The sequence below is a fragment of the Castor canadensis genome, chromosome 12 (assembly GCF_047511655.1).
Source record: "Castor canadensis chromosome 12, mCasCan1.hap1v2, whole genome shotgun sequence".
In the NCBI taxonomy this organism is placed as follows: Eukaryota; Metazoa; Chordata; class Mammalia; order Rodentia; family Castoridae; genus Castor; species Castor canadensis.
The window spans coordinates 22347064-22371273 of NC_133397.1; the positions used below are offsets into that span (position 1 = coordinate 22347064).

Here is a 24210-nt window from a genome sequence, read left to right on the forward strand (position 1 = left end):
AGATAATTTTGACTTCCAATTTGGGTACCTTTTCAAGTGATAAAGTTGTAACCAGAAGAAAAGCTTTGTAGTAATTCTAGAACTGTTGACCTCCCAATGGAAAGATGTGCCTGTATAGCAAATGTGGTTTCAGATTTTGTGTTCTTAGTTAAGGAATGGAGGTTGGTTCCCGTGTTAGAGCCAGGACCTTCAGTGTTAGCTGGGACCGCCTAGGCTTCCTGGGGGCTCGCAGGATGGTTTGCAGCAAGCAGTAATGCGGAGGGAGACTTCATCCTGGGCACCCACTCAGTGCTGCCCTAGCTGAGTTCATTCCACTCTGTCCACCTGTGTTCAGTCCCAGGCCTTCAAGGCCTCTTCCAAAGCTGTTTTCTTGTGCACTTTTAATTCCCAGGGTTTACAGATTCTGATTTGAGGGAACCGAGGGGGCCTCTGCTGTATGGTACCTCTTGCTTCTGTCTCAGTCTGTGAGCAGCCTTCTCCATGTCATTTTCAAGGAGTTAAAAGTAAAAGATGACCAGTTTGTGAAGGACTTGAAGAAACAGTCAGAGGACATCAGCCTGCTTCTGGAGAGGATGGAGGAACAAGTGAAGAACATGATGAAGAACTTCCGTCAGGAGCTCCATCACATTGAGGTGACCCGAGTGAAAGGACCTGCTCTATGCACAGAGAGTCCCGGGAGAAGGGCGGTGCCTGTCCTGAACAGCCCTAAGGGCCCATTTGTCTCTGCCCTCTGATTTCTTTTTTTTTCCAGTACTGGGATTTGAAGTCAGGGCCTCATGTTTGCTAAAGAGCTCTACCACTTGAGTAACTCTACTAGCTCTGTTTTATGTTGGGTATTTTTGAGAAAGGTCTTGAGAACTATTTGTCCAGGGCAGGCTTTGAACTTCAGTCCTTGTGATCTCTGTCTCCTGAGTAGCTAGGATCATAGGCGTGAGCCACTGGCAGCCGGTTGATTTTTTTTTTTTTTTTGCAGTACTGGAGTTTGAACTCAGGGCCTCACACTTGCTAGGCAGGCACTGTACCAAATAAGCCACTCCATCAGCCCAATGCCCTCTGATTTCTGTCTTTGCAATAAGGTTTCATCATTTTCTCATTGATTCACTCATGCAGCAAGTAAATCTTCAAGTGTCTACAATATGATATGCCAGGCACTGTTCCAGGGCAGGGCACACAGCCAGAACCAAAATGAAGTCCCCATTGGAGCCTGTACTCTAGTGGGAAATAGCTGATATAAATACATTCTAAATGTATAATTTGACAGGTGGTCATAAGTGCTTTGAAAGGAAATAGGATGGGACTGGGGCATGAAGGAGGGAGGTTAGTGCTCTGTATCCATGGGCAGATGTCAGCCACTTCAGTGCTTGCAGCTGGGTGGGGAGGTGGGAAAAGGGAGTGCCAAATAGGATTCGGATTCAGGATTCAGATTCTTGAATTTGAAGGAAATGCTAAGATTGAGGATTGAGGGTTTTTTTTTTTTAACTCAGGGCTTTGCACTTGCAAAGCAGGCGATCTACTGCTTGAGCCACACCTCTGGTCCATTTTGCTCTGGTTATTTTGGAGATGGGGTCGGTCTCTCAAACTGTTTGCTGGGGCTGGCCTTGAACCTTGATCCTTTTGATCTCAACTTTCCAAGTATCTAGGATTATAAGCAGGAGCCTTCCACGGGTGAAATGCTAAGATTAAGATAGAGGTTTAGGCCTTTCCAAGATGGGAGACAGAGGCAGGACCCACTGCCTCACTGCTGCCCTCCTGGGCCTTCTTTCATGGGGGAGTGGGGGGTATTCACTGTAACAGAGTCAAGGTTGAAGTCACCAGGACGGTTTGGCTGTGATGCCAGCCAGAGCCCTGCCCTGCCTCAGCTCCCTGCCTCTGGTGCTGACTGAGCCTCGGCACTCTTGGTGTGTTTCCTCTCAGAATTCATGGGAAGCACAGACCTCCTCTTTGCCTCACAGCTCTTTGGTAGCCCTTTGGCCACCTGGCATTTGGATGTGACCTTGTATGGTTGGGGTGTTGAGGACTTCAACTGGCAGCTCACCTAGCCTAGAAATCAGCTATAACTGGCATGACCCTTGGGTAACCTCGTGAAGAGGAAGATAGCCTTGAAACAGGGTTGTAAAACATGGTAAACTGTCAATTAAAAGCTGTAACCTCAGACAGAGCTGTGAGGAATTGCCCATTAGAGCCATGCAAAAGTTCGGACCGAGATGAAAGGCACCATGCAGAGATAAGCACCCATTCCTGCCTTTCTTTGTCTCCACTTGTAAATAAACTTTCCAAAGCAGGACTCCCTGCTGTTCTTATCTAAACCTTAGGTTTCTATTCCACTACTAGCCCCTAATTTATGGGAGAACGCATTCCTTGTAACCTGATAAGTAAGCCTCTGGTGTTTCCCCAGTTCCCAATAAATAATATTACCCCACCACCAGGATGTGGGCAAGAACAGGATGTGGACGAGATCAGGAAAATGTGACCCCAGGGGCATGAGGAATTCCTATGTGACGATGATTGATGCTTTAAAGAGTATAAGACCTGCTTAAACTTTGCTCTCAGGGTCCTTGTTGAAACCTGCTGCATCAGGCGGATGCTCGGACCCTAGCCGGCCAGAAATAAACCTCGCCGTGTGACCTCCTTTGTCTCGAGTGTCCTTTGTCCTCTCAGAAGGTGGCCGGCCTCATACCCTAACAGGGGACATACATGGCACTGTGAGGTTAGCTGTAAGTTCTTTGATAATCAAAGCAGACTCGAGGGCCTTTCCCCTCTGCGCAGAAAGCCTTCGAGGTGGAGCGACAAGAGCTGCTGAGCAGTAACAAGAAGAAATGGGAACGGGCACTGCAGACTCACAATGCCAAGGAGGTAAGGGCAGCAGGCAGGTGGGTGGGCAGGGGTCAAGGGCAAGCCTTGGAGCCACGCTTTCCCCTGAGCCTGAACCGCCAGCCTCTTGTCTCCTGGTGGGACTGTCACGGTGCAGTCATTACTGGCCTTTGTGGTCAGTCCGTGTGGCTTTGTGTGTGTGGATTCTCCTTGGTGGGTGAGTGCCCAGTCTGTCTTTTCTATGGTTCTGTCACTTTCTCCTGGGGTGCCTACCCCAGCCATGGATATTCATGGCCCAAGAAGGTGTTTCAAGGCACATTCTAAAGACAATATGGGATGATCACTTTATTTCAGAGGTGAAAAGACAAAGAAGCGTCTTGATCGAGACCTGGTGGATCTCTTAGAAACACCTGACTGCAGAATCTATGTTTAATTTTTCTCTCCTTCCCTTCCTTCCTTCCTTCCTTCCCTCTCTTCCCTCTCTTCCTTCTCTTCCTTCCCTTCACTTCTTGCTTCAGTGCGGGGGATGGAGTCCAGGGCCTCGCTCATGCAAGGCAAGCACTCTACTCCTGAGCTGCACCCCAAGCCCTGTGTTAATTTCTTGATGGAGCTCCTTTGGGAGTTCTGGAGTAAGGGCGCCATTAAGCAATATAAGCTGTGATCTAAGAGTTCAAAGCCTTGGGGTCTCGGGCTTCTGAAAGCCACCAGCCATGGCACATCCAAACCCTCCCTGGCCTCGGCTTGTCTGAGGGATTGAGTTGGTCTCCCTGTGCCTTCAGCTGGAGTACCTTCTGAACCGCATGGTGAAAGTGGAGGACTACGAGAAGCAGCTGAACAAGCAGCGGGTGTGGGACTGCGAGGAGTACAACATGATCAAGATCAAGCTGGAGCAAGACGTACAGGTGCGGCTGCTCCTCACTCTGCTCCTCCGTGGGCAGAGGGGAGGAGGGCAATGCCGGGAGTATCTCATCTGAGCCACAACCCAGAGTCCCAGAGGCAGCCAGTCATCTGCTTTGGTTTTTAAATTACTACTATTTGTTTTGTTGGGATTTGAACCCAGGGCCTCATGCGTGCTAGGTAAGCAATCCACCATGGAACTACACACCAAGTCCTGAGGAATATTTTCTGTAAGAACCCAGTGGAGGAGAAAGGTCAATGCCACTGGGGTCTGGCGACATGGCACGTGAGGGACTATTGAGAGAATGATGCAGTTCATCCTGGCAAAGGGAAGTATCCTTGGGGTGGCTGTGTCACAGGGCCAAAGCCAGGTCTGCTGCTCAGAGCAGCCCATTGATGGTGTGTCCCCTGTTCCAGGTACTTACTGTCCAGTACCTCTAATCCTTAAAAGGAGAAATCACCCATAGCATTTTGCACATGGGGAAACTAAGGCTCAGAGACAAGGCTTCATGTATAGTTCATGGTAAACTGGATTCAAACCCAGTTCTGACCTTCCCATTACAACAAGAGCCCTGGCTGATGGACAGAAATTACAAGCAGATTCTGATTCATTATCAGAAAGAACCTTTTTAATGTTATTTTTATTAGCACATACAATTCCATAGATGCATACAGTATACTTTGAACAAGTTTACCCCCTCTATTATATTCCCTTAACTCCCCTCCTTCCTTTTTTTTTTTTTTTGGTGGTACTGGGGTTTGAACTCAGGGCTCACACTTGTTAGGCAAGCACTCTTCCACTTGAGCTACTCTGCCAGTCCGTACTTTAGTTCTTGATGCAGGAAAAAATGCTTTTTAGTTTTAGGTCTTCCATGCTCATTTAAAATTGTAAAATGGGCCATATGCAGTGGCTTATGCCTGTAATCCCAGCCACGTGGGAGGCAGAGAGCAAGGAGACTCTTGGTTTGAGGCTGCCCCTGGCAAAAAGTTAGGGAAACCTCCCCCACCCCATCCCAGTCAATAAAAAGCTAGGCATGGCAGTGCATGCCTATTATCACAGCTATGTGGGAGGAGTCCGGGCTGGCCCTGGTGGCAAAGCTGCAAAACCCTATTCAAGAAATGATGAAAGCAAAAAGGGTGGAGGTATAACTTAAGCAGTAGAGCACCTGCCTAGCAAGGTCCAGGCCCTAAGTTCAAACCCCATTACCACTGGGCACCAGAGACTCATGCCTATAATCCTAACTACTTGGGAAGCCAAGAAGGGGAGGATCACAGTTCCAGGCCAGCCTGGGCAAATAGTTCAAGAGTCCCCATCTGCAAAATAGCCAGAGCAAAATGGACTGGAGCTGTGACTCAAGTGGTAAAGCACCTGCTTTGCAAGGATGAAGCCCTGAGTTCAAATTCCAGTCTCACAAAAAAGAAAAAAAAAGAACCATTACTGCCAACAATAACAAATTGAAAATGGCCCAGTTCATCCGAGGTGCAGGCGGCTCACGCCTGTAATCTTAGCTACTCGGGCGGCAGAGACCAAGAGGATCACAGTTCGAAGCCAGCCTGGGCAAATAGTTCACGAGGCCCTATCTCAAAAACACCCAACACCAAAAAAGTTTGGCAGAGTGGTTCAAGTGGTAGAGTGCCTGCCTAGCAAGCCCTAAATTCAAATCCCAGTACCATCAAAAAAAAAAAAAAAAAAGGCCCAGTTCACATTTAGGAATTGTATTTTTAAAATTAGGATATATTTGCTGTACAGAGGGATTCATTGTGGCAACTCCGGATAGGCTTTCATTGTAATACCAGACTATTAACTCCCCCAAATTAAATATGTGCCAAGTGTGTTGGTACACATCTGGAATCCCAGCACTTGGGAGGCTGAGGCAGGAGGATTTAGAGTTCAAGGCTATCCTGACTACAGCCTGTTTCAAAAAACCAAAAAACACACGTTACATGTTATTTATTGAACAAATATTGTTAACTTACATTATGCAAATCTCAGTGATAAACAAGAACTTGTCATCCATTGAGTAAGAAAGGAAGCTACATAATCAGTACAAAAATTAGGGGTCAAGAGTCTGGCTGGAGAGGACATTTTCTGCCTTCTGGCTCCAGAATGGGGCCTCGGTCCCCTCCTAGGGCACAGAGGAGTCTTTGGGGTCATCCAGAAGGCAGAGGAGTGGCTGGTTTCAGTGCCCACTCTGTGGGGTGTTGATGGCCTCTTCTCCTGAGCCTGTGGGCAGCACCTGGCACCCAAGAGCAGCTGGGGAGAAGCAGCACTGGCTCTGTGAGAGGCACCTACACTACCCTCACCAGGAAGCACTTTTGTCATAAGTTATCACAAAACCCAAACATCATGCTTGGCTGTTAGTCTTGGGACCATAAAGTATAACTTTGCAAAAACACCTTTGGCTAATTGAATAGCGCAGACATTAACAAAGTCAATTACAATTTTTTTTTTTGTGGCAGTACTTGAGTTTGAACTCAGGACCCTGCACTTGCTAAGCAGGTGCTCTACCACTTGATCCTTGCCCTCAGCCCTTTTTGCTTTAGTTATTTTTCAGATAGGGTCTTGTGCGTTTTTGTCTGGGTTGGCCTGGGAATGATGTCCTCTTACCTATGCCTCCTGAGTAGCTGGGATTACAAGTGCGAGCCACTACAATTTTTAAAAATCTAAAACTATATTCAATATATAACAATCAAGGATGACTATGTTGAGACTAATACCTGAGATAATTGACATTAAAGTCACTGGTTCTAAAATCATCAGGAGCATAGGTGTGAAGACGAATGATAAGCAGCGTATGTGTCGTTCCTAAGTGCACCCTGCACCTTAAGCCAGCAGGACTTGTCCTGATTCTGAGATCTGGTGGGGTGTGGTGCTGGTGGCACTGCTGTCTCCTTAAGAATGTTCTCTAGCAGAGAGCATGAGCAAATGTTTGCCACAGAGGAGAAAAAAAATGGTCAGTAAATATTCAAAAGCACATGCAAGCAAAGAAATGCAAATCAAACCAGTCAGGTGACAGGGCTTTTTTGCCTGTAAAATCAGCCCAGAGTTAAGCTCTTTCTGATCACAAAGGAAAGAGGTGACCAAAGTTCTTCAGTTCAGAGTTTTGTACAGCGTGTACAGAGTTTTGTAGAAGCGGTTTCACAAAGCTAACAACAAAAAATGATACTAGTGATTTTTTCTCTTTGAAATATATTTTAAAATATGTAGGGAAATTGCAGTCTATTAATACCATTATTATGTCATGATCTGCTTTTAAAAATGAAATTTACCTGAGTTCGTGCGAGCGAGCTTGCATTTGAAGCTCACATGCTCTCCTGTTATGAATCTAAAAGTGGTTCCGTGTCCAAGCCATTCCTCGTGGGAATGGCCCACTGCAAAGCCGTGGGAAGCAGGAGGCCCAGGGAAGCCTGCGACAGCCACTTGTTGGCGTCCTGATCCAGAGCGTCTCTGGAGACCCTCCCTCTGAGTGTGTCCACACATTTTCAGACCACCACTGCCACAGTTAGCTTTTCTCCTGGTGGGAATTTGCACTCCTGGGGTCCACACTGTAAACTGCTCTTTGGAAAGCAATCGACCTAGTTTTTGGGGTGTGGTGGCACTTACCTGTAATCCTAGCTACTCGGGAGGCAGAGGCAAGAGCACTGTGAGTTTGATTGGCCAACCTGGGCAAAGGTGAGATCCTGTTTCAAAATCAAAATAAAAACACAAAGGCAGGGGGTTGGGGGTGGGGGTAGGTAGAGCGCATGCCTAGGGCACCATAAAAAGCAAGAACTCAAACAAGACTACCTTAAATAAACAAACAAAATACCCCACAAATTTTATATATAATTTATGCTAGTATTATTTGTAACAGTAAAAAGTATTAAAACAACATAATAAGCAACTATAGAGAAATGGTAAAATATTGTGATATATGATAAATATTTCATATATGTTAAAACAATATATGAAATTATGCAGCATTAAATGGTGTTAATAAAACTTTACTAATATGGAAAGTTCTTGTGCTATAATGTTAGGGGGAAAAGGAGGCACAGTTTAAAATGATAGACATAGAGTGGTGTCATCTATGTGCAGAGCCCCGGAGGAAGTTAGTAGATGTTGCCTCCTGGTGGTGGAGGCCTGGGGAACTCCTCCTGTCCTTTCTGTGTTCCTCCAACTTTTTCCATTTACTGTACTTTCTAAATTTTCCACAATGAGCAAATTTTTTGCCTCTGCAATGAGAAAAAGTTCATATAACCTGAAAAAGTAAATAAAAATGGACAAAAGAAACGAGCAGGGTGAAATTAGTCAGGGAAACTATGGCTCTTGCTGTATGATCTGTTAAAGAACAGACATGGTGGCCTTGTCCAATGCTTGTCTATTGAGTAGAGTAGTTGAGTAGAGTGCACTTGATTGACTCCCCAGTTACAACGTGGGCTCACTGGATTTCACCCTGGGTGTGGGAAAAGGACACACCTCCTGACCTGATGATGTGTCACCGTGTTTATTCTCCTGTGTGTCACCTCCAGTCAGTCATCCTCCCAAATGACCCCAAGGGGGTTGGAATAGCTGCCTGGGATCACTTTCTCTGTTGACTCCTTAACAATAGTCTGTAGCCCAGAGGAGGGAGACAGGAAGATCTGGGTGACTTCATTGCCTTTTCCACTCCTACCCTCCACTCAGAAAAGGCAGGAGGCCAGCTGGACCCTCCACTCAGAAAAGGCAGGAGGCCAGCTGGTCGGTATTTGCCCTGCCTCCAGCCTTGCCTCTAATTGCTTAAAAAATGAATGAATTAACTTAAAAAAATCGATCAGTCAATCAATTATTTTGAGACAGGGTCTTGCTATATAGCTCTATTTTGTCTAAGCTGGCCTCAGATTCACAGTCTTCCTGCCTCTGCCTCCTATGTGCTGGGACCTCTCTAATCTGTTTTCCACAGACTGTCAGAGTGATCTTTCTACAGGGCTGCTTCATGGTCACCCTCATCTCTGACCATCCTGGCCACTTGTTTCACATCTTAAACTGCTTGTGCCTCTCCCTTGCCTCTGGGTCTCAGCACAAGTCTCCAGAGCTCACTCCCCTTAGCGTCAGCTGAGTGACTTCTAGACATTCTCCAGTTCACGCAGGTATGCTAACGCCATCTCCTCTGGGACTCCTTCCCTGTGCTCAAGGTCAAGCAGAGTACTGCTCTAGTGCTCCCACAGCACCCCGTGCTTACCTCTCTCTCCCGTCTTGTCACTGCTGTGCTTGCTTTGTCTGTTTCTGTCCTAGACAGGGCAGGACTGTGGCTTTATTCACCTTGAAAAATGTCTGATGTATATTAGACACTCAATAAATATTTGCTGAATGAATAAATCCAGCTCATGGATATCCAGGAAGCAAGATGCCTGTCCTCTTCAGTGAGCACAGGCAGCACTACACTTCCATTCTAGAAGATCAAAGTAGGAAATTCCAAGTGTTTGTGGCAGCATTATTTTTTACGGTGTGTGTGTGTGTGTGTGTTTGCGGTCCTGGGGTTTGAACTCAGGGCTTACACCTTGAGCCACTCCACCAGCCCTATTTTTGTGGTAGGGTTTTTTTTTTTTTTTTTTGAGATAGGGTCTCACAAACTATTTGCTCAGGCTGGCTTCAAACTGCGATCCTCTTGATCTCTGCCTCCTGAGTAGCTAGGACTACAGGTGTGAGCCACTGGGGCTGCCCATATTTCTGCAGGGTCTGGTGCAAAGTACCAGGATTAGTTGAGCTTGAAAGCTCTCACCATGCTGCTCTTTCCTAGCTTGGGGCACACAGATGTGAGCTTGTAGATGGTTGGTTTGTATTTTATGTATTGGCCTTTCCTTTGCTCCTACTGATAGAATTTCTAAGAATCCAGGTAGAGGCACTTGTCCCTAGGATCCTCTGTGGCTAGGATGTAACTCAGTGACGTGATTGCCTATCATATGAAAGGCCCTGGCTTTGAGCCTCAGTGCTTCCCTCCAAAATGAAAAATAAAATAAAGGAACCTAAGCTTCCTCTGGCATGACTTGAACAAACCGTGGTGGTCTTCAGGCACAACAAACTGTGCCAAGACCAATTTGTTATTTTACTAATTTTAGATTCTTGAGCAACAACTTCAGCAGATGAAAGCAACTTATCAGCTAAACCAAGAGAAGTTAGAATACAACTTCCAGGTGCTGAAGAAGAGGGACGAAGAGAGCACACTGATTAAAACCCAGCAGAAGAGGAAAATCAACCGGTGAGTTAGCACAGAGCTTCTTCCTTCTGGACCCTTCTATACTGAGAAAAGGTATGGGTAAGTACTTTTCTCTCTGGAAAGGGTAGGAATCCATTAAAAATACTGCCAACTCTTATTAAAAGTTTCTTTTTGAAATAAAACTCCCCCAAGAAAATAGTATTCAACAAAAAAAATCTTTTTCCCAGCTTCCATTTGTCTTGTTCCTCATTCTCATCTTTGGCACAATATTTGTTTTCTTCCAAAATTTCTTTATTTTTTTTCTCTACTTGAATTTTTTTAAAATTTAATTTTATTGTTTTTATATTTACTTACATGTGTGTGCATTAGTTGGGCCACCTCCCCCTCCTCCCCCAGAATTTCTTTATGTATGCACAAACACAATAAATGTTCTCATCCCTCTTCTGCTTTTACACAAGTGGAGGTGTTCTCGAAGCCCTGGTCCGTATCTTGAAGAAATTACCACTCTAGTTCATAGAGCGCTTCCCACTCCATGGCATAGATGGAGCATGGTTTAGTTAACCATCTCTCCTGATGGACATGCAGGTTGCTTCTAGTCTTCTTCTCTTGTGAACAAAACCAATGTGACCTCTCAGGCCAATCTGCTTTGGGGCTCACTGGGAGGTACCTACTGCTTGGAATTTCCTCTGCATTCTTCCCCTTCCCTGCCTTCTTCCTTCCATTCCTCCCACCTTTCTTCTTCCTTTAAGGATTCTCTCCTAAGCTCCAAAACATTTTGCTGGCCTTTGAGGATCAGAGTAAAATAAGACATCTTGTTTAAAGGAGACAAGATTGAGGATTTTTCACTAAGCCCCAAATATCCTGCTATTATTTAAGAATTCTTCTACAAGTAGGTTGGTTTTACATTTTGAACAAATGTTGACTACATAGGGAAATAGCCATTGAACTTTTGATAGACACTTTTTTTTGGCAGTACTGGGGTTTGAACTCAGGACCTCTCACTTGCTAGACAGGTGCTCTACTGCTTGAGCCATGCCCCCAGCCCCCAGACTGATAGTTACTTATAGCAGAAAGCATGCGCTGGCATCTTAAAGCCGATTATCTGAGAAAGGAGAGTGACTAGGGAACAGCATTTATGGGAAGAACCCCCACCATATGCCCCGTGCTAGAAAGGGGAACGCTGCAGAGACACCAGCCAGTACAGTGGGGAGCTATCTGAGGAAGTGGTCCAAAGACGTGACCTAGTGAGAAGAGTAGGGACATGGGTTGGCAGAGGAAAGGGCAGCAGCCACAGGCAGGAGGCAGGAACTGGATGGTGTAGGTCACATGTGGGCGAAGAGGGGCTGCACGATGAGCCCTGGGCTGAGGCACCGAGGCAGCGCTGGGGCTGGCACACAGGGCAGAGCGGAGAGGACAGTGCTCCCTGTTCAGCGGCTCTTCCCTCATGCTTCTGCCTCACACAGGCTCCCTTGGCCTGCAGAACCCTTCTGCTTCTTTCTACCACTTGCTAGGACTTTTTTTTTTTTTTTGGGGTGGTCCTGGGGTTTGAACTCAGGGCTTCATGCTTGGGAGGCAGGCACTCCACCGCTTGAGCTGCTCCTCCAGCCCCTGCTGCTGTCCTTCCTTCTGCTTTCATTGCCAGCTTCCTTTCCCATCGCCCACCTCCAGCACTCATAATCTGACCCCTATCTTGGAACCTTTGTGTTACTGGAACACAGTACTTGAAACTGGGTCATTTATAACAAACAGAAATTTATTTCCTGCAGTTCTGGAGCTATAAGTTCAAGGGCAAAGCTCTGAGGCCCCGTCCTCTGGAAGGCCAGACACTGTGTCCACTCAGCCGAAAGGCAGAAGAGCAAGCTGGAAGCCACGGTGATACCTTTTTATGAGGGCCTGACCCCATTCACAAGGCCTGTGATTAAGAGGCCACACCTCTTAACAGCATCACACTGGAAACACCTGCATTTTTGGGGGGGGTCACATTCAAACCCCAACAGCCTATGACCCGGGAATTGGAGGGAAATTCTCCACAGTGGAAACCAGCCGTGCCCTTCTGGTCAGACACAATGGATTCCTCCTGTGATTGTTGGATACTGAATTTTTCTCCTTTAGTTTTTATGACCTGAAATACTTGCTCTTCTTTCTTAATTTATTCCTTTTTTCCTTAGATGGTTCTGCTTTTTCTTGCCCGATATTTCTGGAATATATAGATACGATCCTAGAAAGCACCTCTAGGGGAAAAGAGTGGTCTAAGTCTCCAGACAGCAAGAGAGAGTTGTAACCTGGCCATGAACCCAGACACTGTGGTCTGTGTGTCTGAAGTGGCATTTTCGAAGGAAAGCCCTGGCCTGGGTGAATGTGAACTCTAGCACTTCTCACCTTTTATTGGTATCAATGTTCACCTTTGACTAGACTAATAGTACCTTGTTTTCAAACATATCCTTGTATTCATCTCTGTATTCCAACAAATTTTTGGCTTAAAAGAGGTATTTCCTGTTGGACGAATAAGTGAATGAGTAAATGAATGAATGAATGAATGAGTGAACGAATAAATGAGACCCTGGCCCTGTTAACAGTATCAGCTATTTGAGGATGGTGGATTCTTCATGTATCATAGACTTGTGATGTGAAGTTATAATTTTTTCCTTGTTTCAGAATTGAAATTGACATCCAAATCATGACCAGAAATAGTAGATATAAATTATTTAAATATGTCAGGTGGGCCTAGATATGGACACCTTTATCAATGGTGTGTTGAAGAAGGTTCAATCACATTTTTTTTTGGTTGTACTGGGGGTTGAACTCAGGGCCTTGTGCTTGTCACTTGAGCCATGCCCCCAGTCCTTTTAGTTTATTTTTCAGATAGGGCCTGACACTTTTGCCCTGACTGGTCTCAGACCACAATCCTCCTACCTTTGTCTTCAGAGTAGCTGGGGTATAGGCGTGCACCACCATGCCTGGACCTCAGCCACACTCTTGAGCAAGTGACTGCCTCTTGATGGGTTGGGCTTCTGCGTTGGTTTAAATGTGTTTGTTCTGGATGCTTCCTGTGCTCTTTCTTTCCTTGAACACAGGATTTAGAATATGTGGGAAGGGACCCTGCATTTGTTGTAGAATCGAGTCAGGTAGATGAGAGGAACATTTTTTTCTTTTTTGGTGGTGGTGGTCCTTGGGGTTGAACTCAAGCTTCATGCTTGCTAGGAAGGCACTCTTACTGCTTGAGCCACTGTGCCAGCCCTTTTTGTGTTGGGTATGTTTGAGGTACAGTCTCATGAACTGTTTGCCTTGACTGGTTTGGAACTGAGATCCTCCTGATCCCTGCCTCCTGTGTAGCTGGGATTATAGGCGTGAGCCACAGCTCCCAGTGGTAGGAACATTCTTTACTACTTTCATTCAGCTGCTGCTTCACTCTTTCCCTCTTCAACCAGGCTGCATGATATACTTAACAACCTGAGATTAAAATATGCCAAGCAGATAAAGCAGTATCAGGAGGAGAACCAGTCTCTGACCTCTGACTATCAACGTCTTGTGGTACAGTTCAAGGAACTACAAAAAGCCATGAGGTATTTGAAGGACTTGGGTCCTAGAGTAGTGGTGACAAGGTGGGAGGGACAGTTAGTAGCAGTGATTTGATTAGACTTGAGATCACAGCATTTTGGGCCCTAGCTCAGGGTACCGAAGACTCCTTTGTTCTGTGTTCCTCTGTCCTACTTGTATGTATGTCACCTGCCTTTTCTTGTTCCTTGTTGGGATGGCTCCATTTTATCATAGATTGGATCAGCTGCCCAGGGGTTGGGCCAGGCCAAGGGTTTACCATGGCTGTTTCTCATGTTTTTTCCCTGCTGCCAACTGGGGGGACCTTAGCCAGGTCTGAGGTCAGCTGGTCCTGCTTGGTGACTGTCCTTCACAGGCATTTTGCTCTTATCAATGAGGAGAAGTTTCGGGAGATTTGGCTGATGAATGAAGAGGAGGCAAAGGCTCTAATAGTCAAAGCCTTTGACATCGACAGGATCATCACAACCCAGCACCTGGGGCTCCCCTGGACAGCACCTGATTTCTGGTTCCTGAAGAACGTGGGGCCTATTTCCCAGCAGCAGAAGCAGAAGACTGCTGCACAGATAGTTGAGGAAGTGCTGATGCAAACAGGTGATTAGAACAGAGTCATAGAGACTTAGCATAGGAAGAGGGGACCTCTGAGAATGAGGGCCAATGCATCCATGTCACAGATAAGAAAACAGAGGTCTAGGAGGCCGGGCAGCGTATATTATTGATACAGCTCTCAAGTCTCCTCTCACTCTCTCCTCTAGTCTACACTGGTAGTCACACCACACGGGAGTCAGATGTGGGTTCAACTTGTTTTTACTAAGTACGGTGCTGTGTACCTGTGTGGGGCAAATTAAAGTCAGTCTCGCTTTTTGTGATGTTAGCAACATTAACAATCACAGTCACTGTCTAAGAGCCATTAATGGCACTGGGGTTGCAAAATAGTGATATTTTATTTTTTGTGGTACTGGGCTTGAACTCAGGGCCTACACCTTGGGCCACTCCCCCCAGTCCTTTTATGTGATGGTTTTTTTTGAGATAGGGTCTTGAGAACTATTTGCCCAGTTCTCATGCTTCGAACCATGATCCTCCTGATCTCTACCTCCTGAGTAGCTAGGATTATAGGTGTGAGCCACTGGCACCTGACAAAACAGTGATTTTTAAATTCTATCAAGAGACTTTCTCTCACCAGCTATTCAATACCTTGAGATGCAGTTTGTATAGGAAAGGCAGGTTAGATGCTCACTTTTTAAAATTTATTTACCAGTTTTCAAAAGAATGAATTGGGTCTCTAGAACCTTCCAAGGGTAGCAGTAAGTTTTTTTTTTTTAAAAAGTGCATTATTTTAAACGCATGGATTGAAACAAATTGGATGTGTTTGAGTTACTGCAGCTGCTATCTACACTGACCCTCTCACTGTCCCATCTGTGGTCAGTGGGAGTCTCTTTGTGTCAGTGTCTGGGTCCTTTGGACACAATTCAGAGGTCTTTGGTGGCTTCCTGGCTGTCTGGAATGAAAAGATGATTCAGGTGCACATGATATTCTTCCTGTCTCAGTAATTTCTGCTGTGGTGCTCATTGTTTGGGGCTGGCCATTGTTTCTAGGCTTTTTCAATGGGCAGAGCCAAGGGTATATGGCTATTTTTGGCAGGGGGTGGTGAGGGGTCTGGGGTCTGAACTCGGGTCTTTGCACTGCAAAGTAGATGCTCTACCACTTGAGCCACACCTCTAGACCATTTTGCTCTGGTTATTTTTTTGGAGATAAGCCTCTCAAACTATTTGCCTGCACTGGCCTTGAACTGTGATCCTCCCAATCTCAGCCTCCCAAGTAGCTAGAATTACAGGCATGAACCAAGGGCACCAAGCTTATAAGGCTTTCATTTTTTTTTGTAGTGAAAATAATAGTAAAGTTTATTAGGTAAGAAATTTGGTATAACAGGATAAAAGTAAGGAGAAATGGGAAGAAAGAAACATTTCCTGTCCCCCATGCAAGAAATGGAAGTAGAGACTCAATAGGGCTTTTTTTTAATGATCAAATCATGAACTCATCCTAATATTTCCTGATTAACAGGACACCAGGATTTGCACTTTACCTTATCAAAGTGTGTCTCCTTTCTTCCAACTTGAAAAACCTAATATCCAAATGACTGCAAATACTCCACGGAACAACCTCAGAGGAAAATCCACCCACCCACCACCTGATTGCTAAAAGTAGTTTAAACTTTTCTGTGGTTCCTTTTGTCCTTAAAAGAGATCCCATTTGGGATGTACAGACAGATTATTGTATTTTAAAGTCACTTGCATTAGTTTCTGTGTGGTTAATGTCACCAACTAGATACACATTTAGACTTCCTGTTTCAATTATTTGATTATTACGGTTTAATTTTGTTTTATAATTATGTAAAATATTTACATTTCCAAAGTCAAAATGTACGAGGGATGTTTAAATAAGCCTAACTTTCATTCCTTCTCCTATCAGGAGCTATTTAAAAAGCTGTAATGGACTGGAGGTATGGTTTAAGCAGTAGAGCCCTTGCCTAGCAAAATAAGGCACTGAGTTCAACCCCCAGGACCACCAAAAAAAGTTATGATTTATTTTTTCATTGCTTTTTTTTTTTTTTTGCACTACTGGGATTGAACTCAAGGCCTCAACTCTTGATAGGCAAGCACTGTATCACTTAAGCCACTACACTAGTGCTGTTTTGTGTTGGGTATTTTGAAGATAGAATCTTGTGAACTATTTGCCTGGGCTGACTTTGAACCAGGATCCTCTTGATCTCTGCCTGTTGAATAACTAGACTTACAGGCATGAGCCACTGGCACCCACCTCTTTCATTGCTTTAGAAAATTATAAACATATATATATATATATATATATATATGTATATACATGTATAAATTATAAACGTATACATATATACATATACATACATATTTACTCACATCTACCTATTTTTAGGTAAGAGAAAGCATATATATTTTTTCACTTTGCTTTTTTTTTACTTACAGTATTCCTGGAGATCCTTGTATTGTAGTAAAAAGTCACATTCTTTTTCATGGGATGCTCTGTTGTGTACCTGTGCCACCAGTTATTCAGGTAGTCCTTTGTTGATCATCACTGGAATGTTCCAGTTTTTGCTTTGTTTGTTTTCCTGATTGCAAACATTGCTGCAATAAATAACTTTGTTCACTTGTCTTTTCATAGTTTTGCTATTGAATTGTTGGGATAGACCCAAGAAGTAAGACTGCTGGGGCAAAGAGCAAATGCCCTTTGTGATTTTGTTAAATACTGCGGCACAGACGGTACCATTTTGCCTTCCTACCAGCAATTTACTGTCTTATACTTTTCAGATCCATATATTATCTTACCTTAGGAATAACCAGTAAAACCTGGATAATGCAATGATTTTATTCCCATTTTCTGATGAGGAATGTAGAGTATGAAACTCTAAAACATTTTTAATTTTAAGATAAAGTTTGAAAAAAAAAAAAAAAGAAAAAGCTTGGCTTTTACTGTTAACTGTTGGTTCTTGCCGAATGCTGCTTTAGGAGGTAGCTACTTTCTACCCTTTCAATTGGCTGCTTCCCAGCAACTTTAGAAACCAGGTAGCACGCTTGCTAGGTGGCCTGCAAAATAAGAAGGAACAGGCTCACACTCTTCCCCACTCCCTGGCTCACAGCTGGATTTTGAGTTTGAGGCCTCCAGGTAGATGTAGTTTGGGAAAATGAGTCCTTATGGACTGGCTGGGGATGGCTGAATTCTCTGATTCTGACCTCCACGCCTCCTGTCTCCACACTGAAGGCTTTCCTCAACACACAGAGATGTGTTCGGCCACAGAGAGGTACATTTGCTCAAGGAAAGTCATCTGTTTCTCAAAGTCAATGAGGTCAAGAAATTATTTCCTTTCTCTTTCTCTCTTTTCTCTTTGACCCATCTGCAGAAGAAGAGGGGGCAGAAGAGGTGGCTGCAGAAGCAGAGTCTTACCTGGACCTGCCCAAGCAAGTTTCAGCAAAAACCACCAAGAAGATCCTGACGCTCCTGTGTGATGAGTCGGTGAGGCCAGCAGACGCTGCTTCCAGGAGCTGCTTTCCTAGGCCTGGAGCCAGGAGTGACAGCACCCCTCTGGCCATGTGCAGAGAGGGGGCCTGAGGGTGGGGCTGAGGTTGACTCTGGATGTGGGAGGCAGTCCATAGAGAGGCCTGGCTGGCAATGGCTCTTCCCATAGTGGGTCAGCGAAGTGTAGTTTAGACGAGATGGTAGCTCCTGCTCACTGAAAATAATGCTCATTCTGAGTCCCATGTTCACCTCCATAAACCCACTTGCCAGGTGATGTGGCCTTTCTTTGGCGTCTTAGTTTGAAGTCACCCTGAGTATTCAGCCTTGGATACCTGTGTTGTATGTTAATAGAAAGGATTAGACTTAGAGTGACGGCTGTGTTGGAGCTGGCTCAGCTGGGTTGTTCTCAAACATGTTTGGTGTTTATTTAGGTGCTATGGTTCTGAGGTGGGTGAAAGAGCTGGAGCAAGGCTAGGCAGCCTCGGTTGCCTTAGGACAGACAGGGCAGTTTTCTTTGGTGCAAGGGCTGATTCTTGCCATCCAGGGTGGCTCTTGCCACTGGCCACCTCCTAATGAGGTCCTCCCCAGGCTCCCAGCTCAGAGCCGACCCTTGTGCCTGTATTCTAATCTGGCACACAGCCCCATCCCGCAATGCCTTCTTCTCCTTTCCCCGGGGGTTGCTCTTGGGGAATACAGGTAAATTGGGCACTGCCTCTAGGTCCAGTTGGGGCTAATGTGGTGGCCCAGGTATTTGCCCAATGGCTGTGGATGAGGTAATGAGCACCTTTCTGAGGTGGAGGACAATCTAAATTCATGATAAAGACTGACTCTGTCCCTGACCTCATTTTCCAGGACTGGCTCTTGGGCATCCCAAGATGGCCTTTGTCTGGGCTTCACTGCCCACAGCCTTACTGCCATGCTCTGCTCTGTGGAGTCATCCCTGGAGAGTCACATAGAGGTGGCTGCAGACCTTGTGCCTTGTTCCTGAGACCTGTTTCTGACTGGGGATACTGTCTTTCTTCTCAGGGTTTCCTCATAGAAAGCAAACTGCTGAGCCTACTCCTTCCCCTGGAGAAGAGTGAATGTTACCTACTGAGGTTGGACGCCATCTTCTCCGTGAGTCCCACTGGGTGAAGAGGATACAGGGGGGGCAAAACCTGCTTCATGCCAAGACAGTCCCTCAGTCTTCCTGACACTGTGTCAGCCTGAAACTACATCACAGCCTCCCTTCAACTTGCCCTCCACACAACAGACTGGCCCCAGCATCATTCAGAGCTCTCCCTTCCCTCACCCCTCCTTTCCTGGTTTTTCTCCCTCAAGTCACTCCTATATCCCAAACTCAGATATGTGTTCGGCTCCCTCTTAGTACTCTTATGCCCCCCAGCTCTGTATGGAGCTGTTTCTGACTCTGAGTTTTGACTTTCTGCTCTGATGGCCCTGAGTTCATTGTAGCTTCCCAGCCCTGGACCAATTCTGGCTTCAGGGATGTTGAAGGGAGCAAGCTGAGCCTCCTTCTCTGAGGAGCTGAGAGGTCTGCACCCCGTTTGTGGCCTCTTTGATAGGATGTCTAAGCAGACATCCTGCTTTTTCCCCAGGCCCTTGGAATCGAAAGTGAGGATGACTTGTATAAACTGGTGAACTTCTTCCTTAAATACCAAGCCCATCATCTATCCTCCAGCCAGGTAAGCTGAGCCACAACTGGAAAGCCCATTTCCTGTTTTTCCAGAAGCACTCCCAGAGGGCATTGCTGTCTTTGAATAATGCTTTTGGAGACACTGTGTGTGTGTGTGTGTGTGTGTGTGTGTATAGGTGGGGAGTAATACCAGGAATAGCTGATGGCATTTTCCTAATTATTTGTTTTTATATTTGCAAAGAGAAGATGGGCTGGGGATGAGATTCTGTTCTCAGATTGAGGCCCAAGGGATCTTTTCCTGGGTCCCCCTCAAAGGCAGCCTCAGCCATTGTGAGATCTGGGTCCCCCTGCTCTGTGGATATTCATCCTTAACACTTTCTTGCAAAGCAGGGCTCAGTCGTAACACTATGCATATCATTATTGTAACTAATTTCAGTACAAGAATCAACTATTCTGGAGAAGTCACTGAATTTAAAAGTTATAAAATTTTAATTAAAAAGTTAGAATTAAAAATGTTTTTAGTATTTTTTTTTTAGCTAGTTCCAGGATGAGTTCTCTGATAGGCTTTCAAGAAAGATTTGGCTGAGTGGACAAAACTGAAAATCCATAGGGGGAAATGATTCATTTGACCTCATTAAAATAAATTCTGTACCATTTGTTTGTCTATTTGGTGATACTGGAGTTTGAGCTCAGGGCCTCACGCTTGTTAGGTAGCTACTCTACCACTTGAGCCACTCCACTAGCAATTCTGTAGAGCAAAAATCACTCTAAGCAAAGTTAATAGACAAATGACAACTGGGAAAATATTTCCAACTCCTATCACAGCTAAAGGCTAGCTTTCTTAATAAAGAACTCTCATAAGTCAACAAGAAAAAGACCAAAACTTCAATGGAACAGGTAATAGGTATGAATGGATACCTCCTAGAAGAGGCAGTACAGGTGACTTAAACATTTGAAAAGATAATCAGCCTTTCTTGTGATAAGTGACATGCAAATTAAAACTGCCTGAATTCCATTTTTGTCTGTCAGGTTGGGAAAAATCTGAATGTGTAATAACAGTGATGATTGGTATATTCAAATGACACATTTACAAGTTGCCAGTGGGGGTGTAAATTGTCAGCTCCAGTGAGGATAATTTGACATTATCAATTATAAAACTGTATATACTCTACCCTGCAATTTTTATAGGATTTTGTTCTATGGATGCATCTTAGCACAGTTGAAATGAAGCGTTTATTGTAGCTTTTATGTTGTAACATTGTTTGAAATAGATTAGAAAAACTTAAATGTCCATCATTAAGGAATCTATTTCATAATAAATGGTGCAACTCCACCATGGGTGCTATGCACTTGTAAAACCCCCCAAAAAACAAAGAACAAGGAAGTTCTTTAATATTTATGTGAAAAAGTCTGTAAGATTGAAATGATCTGTGAAAAAAGCAAAGGACAGAATTACAGGTGTAGAAACATTTATGTAAAAATGGGAAGGAAATGTGTATATGCATTTGCTCATATAGACAGACTATTTGCAACTGAGTGTGGTGGTATGCATCTATAACCCCAGCTATTTGGGAGACTGAGGCAGAGGGATCATGAGTTTGAGGCTAGCCTGAACAACAATAGGGAGATCCCATTGGAAAAAACATTTTTTCCAGTAGACATATTACATCTTTGGAAGGAGAAGTGAAAATCTTGATGACGTTAGTTTGCCTATGAATGAATCAGGAGACAGGAATAGGAGGAAGACCTTTTTAAGTTTAAAACTTAAGAGAGAATTCATTTTGTATTATGATTCAAAAGGATATTTATGACATGTAAGTTTTATGACTATGGACATGAGGAACACCTGTGAACTCAGACTTTGAAATACATCGTTATTATTTCCTTGTGCCTCTTCTACCCATCCCTCTTCTTTTCCTTCTCTCTTTCTGTCCTGGTGTGAAGGTCTCCCTCTGCAAGTCTTCTGTAAACTTTGCTCCATCTTCTCTTGCTGCTGCTCTTCACCCTCAGTTTCTCTTGCACCTTTCTCCAGATCAGCTTCGGAACTCAAGCAAACACAGAGCGAACAAGCTTGATGTCAGCACTGGACAGATGGAGTTTGATGTCAGCATTTGGGAGGCAGAGCACGGTGTCCAAATCAGAGCACAACCCTGCAGAGCTGCAGGAGGCTCTGGAGGAAGGAGAGGAGGGGAGCCTTGTGGGCAGGGAGCTGAAAGAGGAGGTCCTGCCTTCACCCAGGCTCATCCACCCCAACCAGGTCCTCAAGGTTCTGGAGGCCTTCGTCATGGGGCTGAAGAATCCCAGGTGCGCAGTGATGCTAGAGGGCTTGCCTGAGACCCGGGGGCACTGAGGGGCTGGGAGCCCAGCAGAGGCGCGTGAGAGGCTGCTGGGCAGAAGCTTTGAAAATGGTTGGACCTATTGATGAAACGAATGGGGTATAGCAGTGGTTTGCACTTTTTTATTCGTTCATTCACTCATTCTGCCATGTGTAGGCACCGTGTGGGGATAACACCTTAAGATCAGAACAACATTCGAAGCTTACAGGAGGTGTAATGCTGCTTAGAGGAGGAAGTAGCCATCCCTGTTTGGCATGGCCACTTCCATGGAAAGGGTTTGGGAGGAAGGAGTTGGTGCCAGAAATGACTGTTCCTACATGAGCGAATTGTAGGGGAATGGGCATTTTAGGATATGACAGCTTAGGGAAAAGCCTGGTGTGTTCAAGAATCATGGTTGGTAGGGATAGCTGAAGTGTCTTGGGTCTGGGAGGTGGGGCTCATGGATGTCACTGATTTGGGGAGCCACACCAGATCTTGGAATGTCTTGCCCAAGGCCTATGAGCTTTGTCTTTGTCTCAGGGCCTGGAGCCAGGAAAGGGTTTTAAGTACTGTGGGAGCCATGATTGACTTGCATTTCAGAAGGGGAGCCAGTGATACTGGACACAGGGAGAGCAATCTGGAGGCTTGTCCAGGTGGGAAGGGAGGATGTCCTCTTTTAAGCCCATCATGGAGGGGATGGAGGGCAAGAGGCAAAATTCCAGAGCTGTTTTGGATTCACTCATGAAAGAAAAGGGCACAGGAATGAGTTATTAAAGCCAGTGAGATAACTTGGGAGAAGGAAGTGGGGGTGGCTAGTGAAACTTCAAGTACTTGCTCATAAAGGTGACAAAAACCCAAGAGTCAGGAACATGGATGCTAAGCAGGTATACTTTCTGAGAGTGCCAAAATCTAGTAGAGCTGGCAGCTGGGTGGGAAGGTGGCAGGTGAAGAAGCAGTAAGTGTGTAACTAGACAAGCACGCTACCACTGAGCTACATCCCCTAGTCCTAGTGAGTGTGTAACTAACTTCAGGCACTGATCATGGCACTGCCTGGGGACCTGGGGTGTCAGGTGGAGATCCTGGCACTAGTGCTTTCTCTTGACCTTCAGGGACTTTCCCACACCACCAAGAAAGCGGAAAAATGTGCGAGATGACTCAAAAGACTCCCAGTATTGGGAGGCCCTGACCAGCGTTATCCCTGCTGCCCAGCAGAACCTCTGGGATGCGCTCTACACAGCCTTGGAGAAATACCAGTGAGTGTGTGGCGAGGCCCAGGAAGAGGGAGCCCAGCAGGCTGGTGGGGACGATCGATCACGCTCAGCACAGTCACGTTTGCTGCCTCCAGCTCCCAGACTGAGCTCCTAAAGAGAAAAGCTGCCATGATGGGGGGGCAGCCTGTGGATGGGTGGCCTGCCCTCTGGCCTTGCTTTTACTATTCTGTTCTGCTAGCCTGGATGGAAGGCAAGGCTTCCCAGGTCTTCCTCCTGCTCCAGCTAGAACAGAATCACAGAGGCCTGGCCCTGACCCGGCAGAGGACAGAGAATTCAGAGGACTTCTTATCTGTTTTCCTGCCCAAAGCCTTGTGCTGACACAGAGGGCCACGCTGCTGGTGGAAACCGATTCTCTGGAGCAGCAGAACGTGGACCTGCAGGCTCTGCTGCAGCAGTACCTCCAATCCAAGGTGGGCAGTGGGGGCGGGGCTTGTGGCTAACAGCAGCGTTATCTCTGTTCTTATCCACATCAAGGTGGGCTGCAGAGAGGCAGGGCCCCAGGAGGTGGGGCTAATGCTGCTAAGGTACCTCTGCTCCAAAGTGGGCAGTGAGCAATCCTGCACTCAGGGCACTTTAGGTGGAGACAATTACTGGCAAGGCCTGTAGTATCTCCAAGGCAACTAGGTTGTTCCGGTGACCCTTTGATGTTCATGGTTTTGGTATCACCCTGTTGGGATCAGTCTTTTTATTTATTTTAATTTTTTAATATTTATTTATTTATTTTTGTGGTACTGGAATTTGAACTCAGGGCTTACACCTTGAGCCATTCCACCAGCCCTTTTTTTGTGATGGGTTTTTATGAGATAGGGTCTTGTGAACTATTTGCCTGGTCTGACTTTGAACTGCGATCCTTCTGCTCTCTGCCTCCTGAGTAGCTAGGATTACAAGTGTGAGCCACCGGTGCCCCACAGGGTCACGCTTTTTAAAACAGTGCAGAAGTTTGGAGTAGCTTCCCAGTTTACAGAACGCCTCGTGAGCATTTCTTCAGTTCTGACAACCACCCTGCCAGGGAGCTAAGCTGAAACTGTTCTCCCCACTTCACCAAAAGGAGTGCCCTGGGCTCCTTCCACTCGGCTAGCCCAACTTCCTTGGCCTGTGATGTGACTGGGTGTCGTCCTCACAGGGGGAGAGGAGGTTGTGCCGGGCCCCATTTGTGCCACCTTCAGTGATAATTATGGCAATTTCTCCATGGCCTAGCCAGATGAGAAAGAAGTCCTTCTGTCATAGCTGTTGCTCTCTGCAGCTGGTGTAGGGTTCTTCTTGTGGTGCTGAACCCACAATCCAGGAGTGTCCTGACAGTCACCAGCCTCACATGTATGCCGTGACTGAGGCCATCCTCAGGACACTCCTGGAAGCAGATGGGTTGAGCCTTGGCATCATGATGGCCTGTGGCAGGACTCAGACATTTGGGGACTATGTGGCTCCTGCTTCCACAGATGCTTTCTGTATTCAAGAGGATGGAGAGAAGGTTGGAGCTGGGCTAGATTGAGGATGCGATGGCTAGTGAA

General features: G+C 45.7%; 1 protein-coding gene across 2 annotated transcripts in view; it reads left to right on the forward strand.

Moving 5' to 3' along the window:
* Positions 1-24210, forward strand: part of Drc1 (dynein regulatory complex subunit 1) — a 50762-nt gene that overhangs the window by 26043 nt on the left and 509 nt on the right. The window contains exons 5-16 of one of the 2 annotated variants that reach the window (XM_020183632.2): positions 495-632; positions 2767-2853; positions 3591-3713; positions 9787-9926; positions 13313-13447; positions 13795-14030; positions 17368-17480; positions 18510-18599; positions 19079-19165; positions 21149-21420; positions 22541-22684; positions 23010-23112. In XM_020183632.2, coding sequence (XP_020039221.2) covers positions 495-632; positions 2767-2853; positions 3591-3713; positions 9787-9926; positions 13313-13447; positions 13795-14030; positions 17368-17480; positions 18510-18599; positions 19079-19165; positions 21149-21420; positions 22541-22684; positions 23010-23112 — 1668 coding nt within the window. The remainder of the gene's footprint in view (positions 1-494; positions 633-2766; positions 2854-3590; positions 3714-9786; positions 9927-13312; positions 13448-13794; positions 14031-17367; positions 17481-18509; positions 18600-19078; positions 19166-21148; positions 21421-22540; positions 22685-23009; positions 23113-24210) is intronic. The other variant, XM_074049329.1, reaches the window with a different exon arrangement.